Source organism: Schistocerca cancellata, chromosome 6, assembly GCF_023864275.1.
Source record: "Schistocerca cancellata isolate TAMUIC-IGC-003103 chromosome 6, iqSchCanc2.1, whole genome shotgun sequence".
In the NCBI taxonomy this organism is placed as follows: domain Eukaryota; kingdom Metazoa; phylum Arthropoda; class Insecta; order Orthoptera; family Acrididae; genus Schistocerca; species Schistocerca cancellata.
In genome coordinates, this window is record NC_064631.1 from 549,783,551 (window position 1) to 549,799,859 (window position 16,309).

At 42.0% G+C, this 16,309-nt stretch overlaps 2 protein-coding genes across 2 annotated transcripts in view; both read left to right on the forward strand.

The window, feature by feature from the left end:
* LOC126191279 (peroxiredoxin-6-like) overlaps positions 1 to 16,309 on the forward strand; it is a 153,150-nt gene that overhangs the window by 117,092 nt on the left and 19,749 nt on the right. The gene's annotated exons all lie outside the window — the stretch shown is intronic.
* Positions 203 to 3,944, forward strand: LOC126191276 (peroxiredoxin-6-like). The gene is made up of 4 exons (XM_049932085.1): positions 203 to 346; positions 3,035 to 3,191; positions 3,304 to 3,521; positions 3,635 to 3,944. The coding sequence occupies exons 1-4, from the start codon at positions 264 to 266 to the stop codon at positions 3,837 to 3,839; spliced, it is 663 nt and encodes a 220-aa protein (XP_049788042.1). The 5' UTR covers positions 203 to 263; the 3' UTR covers positions 3,840 to 3,944.

Genomic DNA, 16,309 nt, shown 5'->3' on the forward strand with positions numbered 1-16,309 from the left:
TTGTTCCCGCTGGAAAGCAGCAGTTCTGGGGTGGGCGTAAGCCAGGCCTTGCATATCGCAGTACGAATGACGCAGTGATTTCTCGCCGGCGAGGAGCACGGGTGAAGAGGGCCGCCCGCAGCGTTCTTGCAGTGACTGTGAGATAGCAGTAGGAGTGTTGGGTGACGCAGCACGGAGGGCGGCAGATATAAGCAGCGGCCGCAGCCTTCCCAAGTCAGTCCGCACACCACCGACCGGCAGTACAGAGGCACAGAGACAGCAGCATGAAGCTCGAGAGCATCGTACCCAACTTCAAGGCGCCCTCCACACAGGGGCCGCTGGACTTCTACAAGTGGAAAGGCGACTCGTGAGTACCCCAGCTGCAAATACATTTCTGTTTTGTTTCACCTCTCTACGGAATACCGTTATTTTTGTTTCCCACGACGTCATGCGTCTATAAAACAATTAGTAAAACAGTTATGTACAGTAACTAGTTTCTGTCCCTGTGTGTTCCACTTCGTAAAAGTAAATGAGGTTACAATCTTTTCAACTTAATCCCCTAATGTTGTTTTCGTGGCCTTCGAAGAGGAATCTAGTTGATGTTTCTTTCCAAGCGAAGCTAATCTTTTTGTCTCTGTAAAACTACTGTAACACTTGAACGTTGGTATTCCCTTAAAATTTTTATCCATCACCCAGTCCTCTGTTACTAAATGAAAAATTTTGTTATGCCTGTGGCTTTCTTCTATCAGCCTACGCCTTCTTTTAATCAAGTTGTGCCATGAACTTGTTTTCTCGCCTTGTTTCAGTATCTCTTCATTAGCATTCCGATCTACTCATCAAAGCTTCAGCGTTTTTCTATTCCATCAAAGCTTCTATTTACATCTTGTCTGTACAGTTAATTGTTAGTACTTCTCTTCCATATCAGGCTAAACTCCGCTCAAATACTTTCAGAAACAATTTGTATTAAATGTTAACGTAGTTCTCTCTTTCATAACAGCTTTTTTGCAGTACCTGTATGATACATCTTCCTCATTTCTGCCATTGTCAGTTTTTGTGCTGGGCAAAAAACAAAACTCTTCTATCTTCAATCTCTCTTTTCATAAACTAATTTCCCCAGAACCACCTGCTTTAATTACACTAAGCTCCATTACTTCTGCTATTCTTTTGTCGCTATACGCCACATTTTTTCGGAAATATGCCAACTACATTTTCCACCATTTTCTTTCTATGTTCGTGTAAATGTCTACCTCCGAGTTCAGTACCCCTTGCTAATGTGAAGATTTCGATTGTCGTCTTACTACCTACATCTCTCTTTCATAAAGCTAAGCTCCCGAAAACTATCTTTCTCAACCAGTCATGTCTCCCAAAGTGCAAACTTTTTAAACTCCGCTGTCTGTAATTCCACCTGTCGTCTTCTCCATGTTCTGTTTGTCACAGTCACAACTTTTGTTTCCACCTCCTCAGTTACGTACCATGTAGGATCAATTGTAATTTAATTTTTTTCACGGGGTTGCATTGCAATTGCGAATTATAATTTCACTATTAAAGCTCCTGAAATAAGTTGATGTAGCACTAGTAGTTACCGTATGTTGCCTCTAGGAAATGGCATTTCTGTCAGTAGTTCCTACAGAGAATCTACCAGAACCGCCACCATTCCATGAGCACATACTAGACCTTAGCACAATCATCGATGTTTCTGTTTGTCGCATTAAATTTCGTGTACTATGTCTGCCGTGTCATAATTAAAGGGAAAAATGGTAAAATCAATGTTTTTTATTGACCACCAACTAGCAGTAACAGTGTCGTAATTTGCTGACATGAATCGTACTGTTATTTTTACTGGCATTAAACTTTTACGCTGATTTCGTTTGCTAATTATAAAACCCATAATTCTATTTTCAGTCACAATGATTTTGCACAAATAAAAAACGAATCACATATTTTATTTCATTGTAACTCTGGGACGTTTTGCAAGTGGTTTCAGTAAATATAAATCTTATCTATTATGAAGCATAAAACTCCAGCGTAACTGTGGACGATTTATAAACTTCAAACGTGGATTACCAGTCGCTCTCTAGTAATTGATAATGTGGGTAACAGAAGATTCCTAGTTTCAGCTAGTGTAATTAGTGCTAATAAATGGACAGTCTTGTAAGTTTAGTAGTACGAAATCAGTGAAATCCCTTCTTCCTTTTACGGTAGTTGATGGATTGATGTTATATCATGAATACACATATTTGTCCTGGATATCCAGTTTATGGTAACATGGAATATACTATTTGCGAGATTTTTTCCTACAGGTCAGACAGTGTGGACACATTAACTTTTTTGCGCAGTTGTAACTTTGTGAAGCAGTCATATTTATGGGTAAATCTGCATCATTCACAAACATCCATTACCCATTTATCAAGTCTGTTACTCTAAATCAACGCTGAATAATTCGTCTCACAAAAAATCATTCGTGAATGCATCTTACAATGAGAACTAACTGCTTTTGAGCTGTTAAAATGTTTTCTGGAGGATAAGTACTTTTTCTTTTTTGTTGCCAATTCTTGTATATTGGAAATGGGAATAAGATTAAGAACCTGAAACTGAATATTATAACTACTTGATGCACTACCTAGTAACATTTTCAGAACATTTTCCTATAATTTTGTTTAAAAAATAACCATTAATTGGCAATGGTATCCAATTGCTCCTCAGACAAAATCAAACTTCAGCGATCAAATTTTTGATGATACAGTAGAAAAAAGAACACCACACAATATAAATTCTGTTTATGTTATCAAATAATAATTAGGAATTTAGTTCATAAGAAAAATCTCAGACTAACAGTAGAGTCGGAGGTTCGAGTCCTCCGTCGGGCATGGGTGTGTGTGTGTGTGTTGTTCTTAGCATAAGTTAGTTTAAGTAGTGTGTAAGTCTAGTGACCGATGACCTCAGCAGTCTGTTTGCTTAGGCATTCACACGCACACTCACACACACACTAACAGTAGAACTGTAGATTAGTATGGTACACAAGTTTAACCTGTGTATTTGCACCTTTGCTCCACAGGTGGTGTGTTCTCTTTTCGCACCCGGCAGACTTCACGCCAGTGTGTACCACAGAGCTGGGCCGCATCGCCGTCCACAACCCAGAGTTCCAGAAGCGAGGAGTCAAGCTGCTGGCGCTCTCCTGCGACAAACTCAAGGACCACGTCGACTGGGTCAATGTGAGTGGTCCTCACTACTGGCTAATGCTGAGTGCATTATAAGATAAATAAGTTCCGTGATACTTCCATTTTACACCAGAGCTCAAGAATATCGCCCCTGTGTTGTCTACAGGACATCAAGTCGTACTGCAAGGACATTCCGGGCGACTTCCCGTACCCCATCGTGTCCGACGAGACGCGCGAGCTGGCCGTCAAGCTGGACATGATCGACGAGCGCGACAAGGACAACGTGGAGAAGGCGATGACGGTGAGGGCCATGTACGTCATCGGGCCGGACAACCGGCTGCGACTCTCCATGGTGTACCCCGCGTCCTGCGGCCGCAACGTCGAGTGAGTACCGCTGCCACACCCTCCACACCCACCCACACACAGACACACACACAAATACATGTGCACTGCTCTCTGTGCATGGTTGATGACACGCGTGTCTGCTGGTGTTGCAGTGAGCTGCTGCGCGTGATCGACTCCCTGCAGCTGACGGACCGGCTGAAGGTGGTGGCCACTCCCGCCAACTGGACGCCCGGCACCAAGGTGATGATCCTGCCGCACGTGCCCGACCAAGACCTGCCCAAACTCTTCCCTGGCGGCGTCGAGCGCGTCTCCATGCCCTCCGGCAACAACTACGTGCGCACCACCACCGACTACTGAGATACTACAGCTATCTCTCAACTCATTTGTACATAGCTTCAGATCAATCTTGTAAATAATTTATATTTTTAAAAGCAAATAAACTATCTTGTACCATGACTGTAATCATGAGTAGTTTATCACGAGTTTGTCTGGTTAAACGTGGAATGAATTAACGCCTTTCATTTGCAAGTACCATAAAGACAATAATCTCTTCAAAAGATGGAGGCAAAACAAATGTAAACGAGACTATTGGTAGACCAATACAACTAATGAGCAGTTACAAAACTTTATCATGATCGCTCCATTATTCGTGTGTTTTGTCGTAACAGTTTACAATATGAGATTCACAAATGTACACCCTGCAGCATCTGTTGAAGCAGCTGGGAATTTTAGCCACAGACTCGCAGTACATTTATTCATTGACGAAATTTGTTTTTAAGAATCACTTACAATCAATCCTGTTAACACATCATAAATAAAATATGAGAAGTAAGAAACACATTTACTTTCTCTTGTGAATCTGAATGTGGTACGGAAAAGTGGCATAATGTACAGCCATAAAACTTATAGAGTGTTTTCGCATGGAAATAAAAAGTTTGATAGACAACATAAACGATATGAAGTGTGGGTTAATGTTAGACAACCTCTGCTTAACATTAGTCGGGCCTAGTAGTCGGTTGGTATAGCACATGATTAGAAACGATGCTGTATGACTGAATCCCTGTCGCACCATGGAATTTTTTCGGTCTGCCATTAAGTCTGGCTTCTCCTATCAATGATGTGAAGATTGCCTAGGAACAACACGTGGTTCAAGTTGCTTGATAAGCTGTGGGTCACCTTTCCCTACTAGTATTACTTGGGTAAGTTAGGGACACACAAGTCGCTGAAATGGCGACCAATTGAAAGACACACCAGGCCGTTAAGCCACATGGGATTATTCTTCTTCTTAACATTTCTTTTTGCTCCTAGTCTGATGTAATTTATACTCTGGAGATATACTGAGTCTCAGTTGTATCTTTGATAAGGATAGAAGCTGAAGTAATGAATTAAAACTTGTGCCAAGGCCGGGACTTGAACCCGAGTGTTCTGCTTACGAGGCACCTATGTTACCCTTTACTGTAGCCTGTCACTCTAGCTTACAGAACTGCCAGGACTACTGTAGTGCAATGCTGTCCCTAACCAAACTTCAATCAATACCTCAGCCCATCTCGATTTTCCCCTTTGAATCATCAGTACTGCTGAGGCACATTAACTACTAGACCTGATTGATGTTAATTAGAACTAACTTTAATCCATAGACGAATAACTGAGTAGGTGCAAGTAGTCAGTTACAAACATGTAAATGCTGGCATTTGGATGTACAAATAGAAGTAAAGCCGTCTTCAGCTAAGGTTGGTCTGTGTTCGTTAAAGAGTCATTGAGTGACTGTAGAAGTGTACGAGATGACGTAGACAAATTTCTAGTTGGTGTAATGAAAGGTTGCTGGCTCTAAATGTAGAAAAATGTAAGTTAACGCAGATGAGTAGGAAAACATCATCCACTGTTCGAGTACAGTATTGATGGTGAGCTGCTAGATACAGTAACGTCGATTAAACAACCAGGCGTAACGCTGCAAAGCGACATTAAATGGAACGAGCACATAAGGAAGGTGAATAGTCGGCTTCGGTTTATTGGGAGAACTCTAGGAAAGTAGGACTCATCCATAAAGTTCACCTGTAGAGCACTTTCGCGACTCATTCTCGAGTACTTCTTGGGTGTCTGGGATCCCCATCAGGTAGGATTCAAGGAAGACTTCGGAGCAATTCACAAGTATGCCGCTAGATTTGCTACACGTAGTTTCGATTAACACGTGGGTATTGCGGAAATGCTGTGCGAATTCGAATGGGAATCCTTCGAGGGAAGACGACGTTGTTTTCGCGAAACACTATTGAGAAAACTTGAAGGGCCGGCGTTTGCGGCAGACTACAGAACAGTTCTACTGCCACCAACGTACATCTCGCATGAGAACCACGAAGATAAGAGAAATTAGGACTTGTAAGAAATAGTAGAAACTGTCGTTTTCCCGTCCCTCCGTTTGCGACTGGAACAGGAAAGGGAAGACATGTAGTACTACACGTTATACCCCTCCACACCGTATGGACTATGTATGTGTGTATGTAGATGTAGATGTAGACTGCACAGCGCAATGCTTTGATGGATGTGGTCCTAGTGGAAGTGCTATGTCCTTGTCTCGCTTCAGCATCTGCCGCCTCCAATGATCTCGTTGTCGGGACGTTAAATTCTAATCTTCCATCCTTCCTTCTTCGACCCTCTGAAATGACTTGCCTGATTAGGAATAGTTGTAGCAGGGTGTAGATATGAACTTTGGTCATGGTGCGATTCGGTATTTTTCACATTAATTTGTAATTCCTAGAGACGAAAGAGTTGATGGGTGACAGGAAAGAAAGAGTGAGGACTTCATTAATGACGGGGCATCGAGCGCTGAACCTAGAAACTGGTGCTCAGATACTTGCCCACTTTGTCACTGAGGAACACCACACAGATATATTGGGTGTCCCCAGGAGGAATGAGCAATACTCAGGGTATTGACAGGAACGACCATTCGAAGCAAATTGGGCACTAAAATACATACCTTAAGAACTATGTGTCTTTCTTCTGCGAGAAAAATCTATTTTACTACAAGTTCTTTGCTTTCTATATTTTCAGAGTGGAGAGGTGGTAGTATGATCCATAACAAGAAAAAATGTGTGGTAAACATGGGCTCTAATGTGTGTACATTAAGACATTAAGAGATGTGGGCACTTATTCATCTTCGTGGCAGTGAAACATATTTGCTATCCTGAACAAATTCACAAGTTTGCTAGAAACTTTTTCTTGTTTTTGTCCATACTACCTCCTCCCAAAATCTGGAAAGCAAAGAGCTTGCAGCAGAACAGATTTGTTCCACAGCATCAAAGATGAAGGGCTCGTAGCTCTTAACGTATGCACTTCAGAGTCCACAGCTACTAGACTTTTTTATTTGTATGATAATTCCTGTCATATCTCTAAATATTAACCATTCCTCCCGGGACACGCTGTTGCCATATATATATATGTGTGTGTGTGTGTGTGTGTGTGTGTGTGTGTGTGTGTGTATGTATCTGTCTATGTTCCACACCTCCTCCCAAACAATTGGACCTATTTCAGCCAAGCTTGGTTTATATATCCCTTACTGTCAGGCAAACAAGCGATGTTGGAATAAGAACCACCTACTTATCATAGTTCAGGAGATATGACGCCATAACAATAAGACGTGTGGAGACTTGTCGCATCATGTATGACGTTTAAACTTGTTACGTCTTTGCTACTAACTCTCTTCGCAACATATTTCGCAGAGAGTAGCCACATATGCCGCTGAATGTACCTGCACAAATACATTACTGTACGACGCATAGTTCAAGAGATGTGACTTCATAAACCCTGAGATGCGTGAAAAAATGCGGTACAAGCATGAAGTTGTAACACATTTTATTCTTTGCTACTAAGACACTCGTACAGTCGAGGCAATTCAAGGAAATCCCTGACACCTTTCAGCGCAAACGGCTGCAGGCGAAAATGGAAAATGGACAAAATGAATATCTGGGCAATGCTGGGGTTGTCAGCTAGTATTTTTAGATTGTCAGTTCAATCATTTGTTCAACTGACATGTTCCACATAATTACGTTGATCGAGAATATGATTTGAGAGACATTCAACTAATTAACTGAGATTATGACCGTGAGAGATGACGTAGTGGGTATGACACTGGACTCCAGTTCTGTAGGAATGGATTTTAAATCTCTTTCTTTCTGCCTAAATATTGTGGATGTATAACCTCTCGATCAAGTGAAATTTGTGACTTACATGGTTTCTTGACAGGGAGGATACAGCGTTATATCTTGGAAAGAGAGTCATCGGCAGATGTAGAAGTAATTACAGTTGTGCCTCAGGGAAATTTGTTTGGGCCGTTGCTGTTCATATTGTATGTTAATGACCTTGCACACAATGTTAATAGTAACCTTAAAATTTTCGCAGAAGATGTGGTGATCTATAATGAAGTTATGTCCAAAAAGACTGTAAAAATATTCATACAGAATTTGGTTGTATTTCAGAGTTGTGCAAACATTGAGAACTATCTTTGAAGGTTCAGGTAAGTAAGATTTTGCACTTCACGAAGGGACAAAACGTAGTACCCTAGAACTGTAATACCAGAGAGTCACAACTGGAATCGGTCAAACCATACTAATAACTGAGTGTAGTACTTTGAATGATTATGAAATGGAACGATCGCTTAGATTCATCGTAGGTGACAGACATAGCTTCGTCAGTGTAGTGCTACCGGACTACAAAGGAAATTGTTTACAAAACACATGCGTGAGCCATTCTAGAATATTGCACAAGTATATAGAACTCGTACCAAATAGGACTAAAAACAGATAATCAAGATATACAAATAAGGGCAGCACGAAAGATCACAAGATTTGTTTGACCCATGGGAGATTGTCACGTACATAGAGAAGAAAATAAATTAGCAAACGCTCGAAGATACACGCAGACTTTACCGAGAAAGACTACTTACGAAGTTACACGAACTAGCATTATGTGATGAATCTAAGAACATACTGCAGCAACCTACGTATCGCTTTAGTAGGGTTCGCGAAGATAAGATTAGGCTAATTAAAGCATGTACAGAGGCGACTGAACAGTCATTCTAGCCGCGCTCGATACCTGAATGGACGAGAAAAAACGCTAATAACTGGTGCATTTGCCAACTGCCATGCACTTCACAGTGATTTTCAGAGTATGGCTGGGGATATAGATGTAGATACAATTGTAAGCCGGAGAAGATTTCATTTAGAACTTTACATACGTACCAGACTCGGTGAAACAGCTCCAAGCTTTCGAGAGTTATGCTTTAAATGTCACACCTTACAACACTAAGGTGACAAAAATCATGGAATACCCTCTAATATTGCGTCGGATCTCTTGTTTTCCAGCTTAGTGCAGCATCTCGACGTGTCATGGACTCAGCAAGTCACTGGAAGCCTCTGCAGAAATATTGAGCCATTCTGCCTTTATAGCCGTCCATTATTGCGAAGGTGTTGCTGCTGCCGAATTTTGTGCACGAGCTGACCTCTCGATTATGTTCAATAACTGTTAGATGGGAATTATGTCGCGAAATGTGGATGGACAAAGCAGTCGCCGGTCTAACTCTCCAGAATGTTCTTCAAACCATTTGCGAACAATTGTGGCCCAATAACATGGCACAATGTTATGCATAAAAGTTCCATAGTTGTTTCGAAACATTAAGTGCATAAGAGGCCGAACATAACCATTTCCAGTCAATGATCAGTTCAGTTGGACCAGAAGACCCAGTCCATTCCATGTAAATACTTCGCACACCGTTATGGAGCCACAACCAGGTTGCACAGTGCGTTGTTGACAACTTGAGTCTATAAGTCCGTGGAGTCTGCACCAAACTCGAACCCTACCGTCAGCTCTTACCAACAGAAAACGGGATTCATTGGACGAGGTCAGGGTTTTCCTGCCGCCTAGCGTCCAACTGACATGGTCACGAGCCCAGCAGAGGCGTTGCAGCCGGTGTCCTGCTCTTAGCAAAGGCGTCTGCTGCAGTAGCCGATTTACGCAATATGTTAGCACTGACAAGTCTGTGAAAACGCCGCTGCTCTCTGGCGTTAAATGAAGGCCGTCGGCCTCTGCATTGTCCGTGATGAGGAGTAATAGAGGGCTATTACAAATGATTGAAGCGATTTCATAAATTCACTGTAGCTCCATTCACTGACATATGGTCACTGCACACTACAGATACGTAGAAAAACTCATGAAGTTTTGTTCGGCTGAAGCCGCACTTCAGGTTTCTGCCGCCAGAGCGCTCGAGAGCGCAGTGAAACAAAATGGCGACAGGAGCTGAGAAAGCGTATGTCGTGCTTGAAATACACTCACATCAGTCAGTCATAACAGTGCAACGACACTTCAGCACGAAGTTCAACAAAGATCCACCAACTGCTAACTCCGTTCGGCGATGGTATGCGCAGTTTAAAGCTTCTGGATGCCTCTGTAAGGGGAAATCAACGGGTCGGCCTGCAGTGAGCGAAGAAACGGTTGAACGCGTGCGGGCAAGTTTCACGCGTTACAGGACACGTGTATCTGGACATGCTGGAAAATTGGCTCATGCCACAACTGGAGACCGACAGCGCCGACTTCATCTTTCAACAGGATGGTGCTCCACCGCACTTCCATCATGATGTTCGGCATTTCTTAAACAGGAGATTGGAAAACCGATGGATCGGTCGTGGTGGAGATCATGATCAGCAATTCACGTCATGGTCTCCACGCTCTCCCGACTTAACCCCATGCGATTTCTTTCTGTGGGGTTATGTGAAAGATTCAGTGTTTAAACCTCCTCTACCAAGAAACGTGCCAGAACTGCGAGCTCGCATCAACGATGCTTTCGAACTCACTGATGGGGACATGCTGCGCCGAGTGTGGGAGGAACTTGATTATCGGCTTGATGTCTGCCGAATCACTAAAGGAGCACATATCGAACATTTGTGAATGCCTAAAAAAACTTTTTGAGTTTTTGTATGTGTGTGCAAAGCATTGTGAAAATATCTCAAATAATACAGTTATTGTAGAGCTGTGAAATCGCTTCAATCATTTGTAATAACCCTGTACATGGAATTTGGTATCATCGGCACATTCTTGACACTGTCAATCCCGGAATATTGAATTTCCTAACGATTTCTGAAACGGAATGCCCCATACGTCTATCTCCAATTATCATTCCGCGTTCCAAGCCGGCCGGTGTGGCCGAGCGGTTCTGGGCGCTTCAGGCTGGAACCGCGCGACCGCTACGGTCGAAGGATCGAATCCTGCCCCGAGCATGGATGTGTGTGATGTCATTAGGTTAGTTAGGTTTAAGTAGTTCTAAGTTCTAGGGCACTGATGACCTCAGATGTTAAGTCGCATAGTGCTCAGAGCCATTTGAGCCCTTTTTGAGCGTTCCAAGTCTGTTAATTCCTGTCGTGAGGCCGTAACATCGTCAGAAACCTTTTCACATGAATCACCTGAGTACAAATGAGAGACCCGCCAATGCATTTCCTTTTTATATATTGTGTATGCGATACTACCGCCATCTGTATATGTGCATATTTCTACCCACTGACTTTTGTCATCTCAGTGTACTCCTAACCTCACCCCTAGGGGTTAAATGCCATCGAGGTTGTTACCAATCACCCTAGCGGCACATAATCCATGAGTTCGACATTAACGTAGTTCATAACGGCTGGCATTTGCGACATTTATTTTATACGCTTTAGGCCGATATCCAATCTTTGCTAACGCTTCGTGTATCAGTCTATCAGTAGCCTCTGATGATATCTTTAGCACTGTCAGACGAAACGATGGAGAAACAGGGCTTGGTCCACGGACCGCAGCCACTAGTACAGTTCATTTTCAATAATCTTTACATGTCAACCACTTCACTCGTTTAAAGTTTCTAGGAATGTTTAACCTCGACAGTATACTATTTCAGAATTTATGTTATATATACGCACTAAATTAGGTTGAAATTAGTGTAGGCAGTCCAAAACTAGTAGAAAGTAAAGCTTCGAAATATTTTCCATTTTAATATTTGTTGTTGGGGGCTAGAATCTTGTTAAAATTTGTTTCTACAATCTAATGAAGGCAATATTTTAAAAAATAATTTCGCAACTTTGGAGGTAATTTCTTTTTTACAAGACCAGCTTCTATCACCGTAGTACTAGTGAGGTGCATAAATATAAGGTCTTCCTAGATTTTTTTCTCTGAATAATCCTACACTGTGGTAGATATAAGAAGTCATGCTTGCTTCGGATGAAGAGACATTGCCATAGCTCAATCAGGTTGAAGTAGACTAGAATGTAGCTGAATTGGATAAGAATCAGTAATGTACTGAAATGTATGAGAGCGAGTGTATACTGGAAATTTCAATTGAAACAGAATAAAAACGTCGATAAAGTAACTTGTGAAAATCTGAGAGGTTTAATAAATGGTCGAGTAAGTTCATGAACATCTACAAAAGTTCATGGGTACGTTGAAGTTCCCTCAGTCTGATTTGCCAGCTTAGCTCGTTTCCTTCTTTTCTTTCCCTTTTTCTGTTGTTATTGCTAATGCATTGCCTCGCCCGTCAGGACGACTGGGTGTTAACAGCGGTATAGTGTTGCTCTTCAGTCGAGTTGTTGTTGTTGTGGTCTTCAGTCCTGAGACTGGTTTGATGCAGCTCTCCATGCTACTCTATCCTGTGCAGGCTTCTTCATCTCCCAGTACCTACTGCAACCTACATCCTTCTGAATCTGCTTAGTGTATTCATCTCTTGGTCTCCCCCTACGATTTTTACCCTCCACGCTGCCCTCCAATACTAAATTGGTGATCCCTTGATGCCTCAGAACATATCCTACAAACCGATCCCTTCTTCTGGTCAAGTTGTGCCACAAACTTCTCTTCTCCCCAATCCTATTCAATACTTCCTCATTAGTTATGTGATCTACCCATCTAATCTTCAGCATTCTTCTGTAGCACCACATTTCGAAAGCTTCTATTCTCTTCTTGTCTAAACTATTTACCGTCCATGTTTCACTTCCATACATGGCTACACTCCATACAAATACTTTCAGAAATGACTTCCTGACACTTAAATCTATACTCGATGTTAACAAATTTCTCTTCTTCAGAAACGATTTCCTTGCCATTGCCAGTCTACATTTTATATCCTCTCTACTTCGACCATCATCAGTTATTTTGCTCCCCAAATAGCAAAACTCCTTTACTACTTTAAGTGTCTCATTTCCTAATCTAATACCCTCAACATCACCCAACTTAATTCGACTACATTCCATTATCCTCGTTTTGCCTCTGTTGATGTTCATCTTATATCCTCCCTTCAAGACACTATCCATTCCGTTCAACTGCTCTTCCAAGTCCTTTGCTGTCTCTGACAGAATTACAATGTCATCGGCGAACCTCAAAGTTTTTATTTCTTCTCCATGGATTTTAATACCTACGCCGAATTTTTCTTTTGTTTCCTTTACTGCTTGCTCAATATACAGATTGAATAACATCGGGGAGAGGCTACAACCCTGTCTTATTCCCTTCCCAACCGCTGCTTCCCTTTCATGTCCCTCGACTCTTATAACTGCCATCTGGTTTCTGTACAAATTGTAAATAGCCTTTCGCTCCCTGTATTTTACCCCTGCCACCTTCAGAATTTGAAAGAGGGTATTCCAGTCAACATTGTCAAAAGCTTTCTCTAAGTCTACAAATGCTAGAAACGTAGGTTTGCCTTTCCTTAATCTTTCTTCTAAGATAAGTCGTAAGGTCAGTATTGCCTCACGTGTTCCAGTATTTCTACGGAATCCAAACTGATCTTCCCCGAGGTCGGCTTCTACTAGTTTTTCTATTCGTCTGTAAAGAATTCGTGTTAGTATTTTGCAGCTGTGGCTTATTAAACTGATTGTTCGGTAATTTTCACATCTGTCAACACCTGCTTTCTTTGGGATTGGAATAATTATATTCTTCTTGAAGTCTGGGGGTATTTCGCCCGTTTCATACATCTTGCTCACCAGATGGTAGAGTTTTGTCAGGACTGGCTCTCCCAAGGCCGTCAGTAGTTCCAATGGAATGTTGTCTACTCCGGGGCCTTGTTTCGACTCAGTTCTTTCAGTGCTCTGTCAAACTCTTCGCGCAGTATCGTATCTCCCATTTCATCTTCATCTACATCCTCTTCCATTTTCATAATATTGTCCTCAAGTACATCGCCCTTGTATAGACCCTCTATATACTCCTTCCACCTTTCTGCTTTCCCTTCTTTGCTTAGAACTGGCTTTCCATCTGAGCTCTTGATGTTCATACAAGTGGTTCTCTTATCTCCAAAGGTCTCTCTAATTTTCCTGTAGGCAGTATCTATCATACCCCTCGTGAGATAAGCCTCTACATCCTTACATTTGTCCTCTAGCCATCCCTGCTTAGCCATTTTGCACTTCCTGTCGATCTCATTTTTGAGACGTTTGTATTCCTTTTTGCCTGCTTCATTTACTGCATTTTTATATTTTCTCCTTTCATCAATTAAATTCAATATTTCTTCTGTCACCCAAGGATTTCTACTAGCCCTCGTCTTTTCATCTACTTGATCCTCTGCTGCCTTCACTACTTCATCCCTCAAAGCTACCCATTCTTCTTCTACTGTATTTCTTTCCCTCATTCCTGTCAATTGTTCCCTTATGCTCTCCCTGAAACTCTGTACAACCTCTGGTTCTTTCAGTTTATCCAGGTCCCATCTCCTTAAATTCCCACCTTTTTGCAGTTTCTTCACTTTTAATCTACAGGTCATAACCAATAGATTGTGGTCAGAGTCCACATCTGCCCCTGGAAATGTCTTACAATTTAAAACCTGGTTCCTAAATCTCTGTCTTACCATTATATAATCTATCTGATACCTTCTAGTATCTCCAGGGTTCTTCCATGTATACAACCTTATATCATGATTCTTAAACCAAGTGTTAGCTATGATTAAGTTGTGCTCTGTGCTAAATTCTACCAGGCCGCTTCCTCTTTCATTTCTTAGCCCCAATCCATATTCACCTACTACGTTTCCTTCTCTCTCTTTTCCTACACTCGAATTCCTCTCCCTTCACTACCTGAATAATTTCTTTTATTTCATCATACATTTCTTCAATTTCTTCGTCATCTGCAGAGCTAGTTGGCCTATAAACTTGTACTACTGTAGTAGGTGTGGGCTTCGTATCTATCTTGGCCACAATAATTCGTTCACTATGCTGTTTGTAGTAGCTTACCCGCATTCCTATTTTCCTATTCATTATTAAAGCTGCTCCTGCATTACCCCTATTTGACTTTGTGTTTATAACCCTGTAGTCACCTGACCAGAAGTCTTGTTCCTCCTGCCACCGAACTTCACTAATTCCCACTATATCTAACTTTAACCTATCCATTTCCCTTTTTAAATTTTCTAACCTACCTGCCCGATTAAGGGATCTAACATTTCACGCTCCGATCCGTAGAACGCCAGTTTTCTTTCTCCTGATAACGACATCCTCTTGAATAGTCCCCGCCCGGAGATCCGAATGGGGGACTATTTTACCTCCGGAATATTTTACCCAAGAGGACGCCATCATCATTTAATCATACAGTAAAGCTGCATGCCCTCGGGAAAAATCACGGCTGTAGTTTCCCCTTGCTTTCAGCCGTTCGCAGTACCAGCACAGCAAGGCCGTTTTGGTTATTGTTACAAGGCCAGATCAGTCAATCATCCAGACTGTTGCCCTTGCAACTACTGAAAAGGCTGCTGCCCCTCTTCAGGAACCACACGTTTGTCTGGCCTCTCAACAGATACCCCTCCGTTGTGGTTGTACCTACGGTACGGCCATATGTATCGCTGAGGCACGCAAGCCTCCCCACCAACGGCAAGGTCCATGGTTCATGGGAGGGGGGGGGGGGGGGAAGTTCAGTCGAGAGCATTACAAAAATATTCTCATACAAGCGTAGTTTCTAAGAAAGTATAAAATACGTAAATTTTTTAAATTAATTGAAATAGACGGTTTTGTATTGAAGAATTCAAGTAAAATATTATTCAGCATAACGAAAAGCCAGTCCAAATTGCAAATTGTACTCTTTATTCATTCGATAACTATTTTCGGGCCAAGACCCATTTTCAGATCATTGTAACAAAGTCGAAAATGGCATTTCCGAAGATTCAAAAATGTGCAATGAACATTTACCGTGCATACAGATAACTCAACTTGGTCTGATTTTTCGCTCTACTGACTAACAGAAATTGATGAACCAAGTTACTACAGCATGCTGGAAGTTCGTAAAATATTATTATCTTTTTAAAATATAGTCTGTTGACGACAGTCTTTAAAGAAACTGAACTTTGATGGAATATTAGGATATGATAGAAAAACTCCAGTGGAAGACTCTGCAAGAGAGACGCTCAGTAGCTCGGTACGGGTTTTTGTTGAAGTTTCGAGGACATACCTTCACCGAGGACTCAAGCAGTATATTGCTCCCTACTACGTATATCTCGCGAAGAGACCACGAGGATAAAACCAGAGAGATTAGAGTCCACACAGAGGCATACCGACAATCTTTCTTTCCACGAACAATACGAGACTGGAATAGAAGGGAGAACCGACAGAGGTACTCAAGGTACCCTCCGCTACACACCGTCAGGTGGCTTGCGGAGTATGAATGTAGATGTAGATATAAGCAGTAGTTGAGGAGGCATGTTGAAGGAAGCGTGGTGTGGAAGGAATGTGCTACGGAAGAGTGACGAGGAGAACTTCAGACCAAACATCTGGAAAGATGGTATATGGGGAGGAGGTGAGAGGAGTGATGACATTGGGAGCAAGAAGACTGTTCTTTTAAAGTTGGAAAGATGTACAAATGTGTGTAAA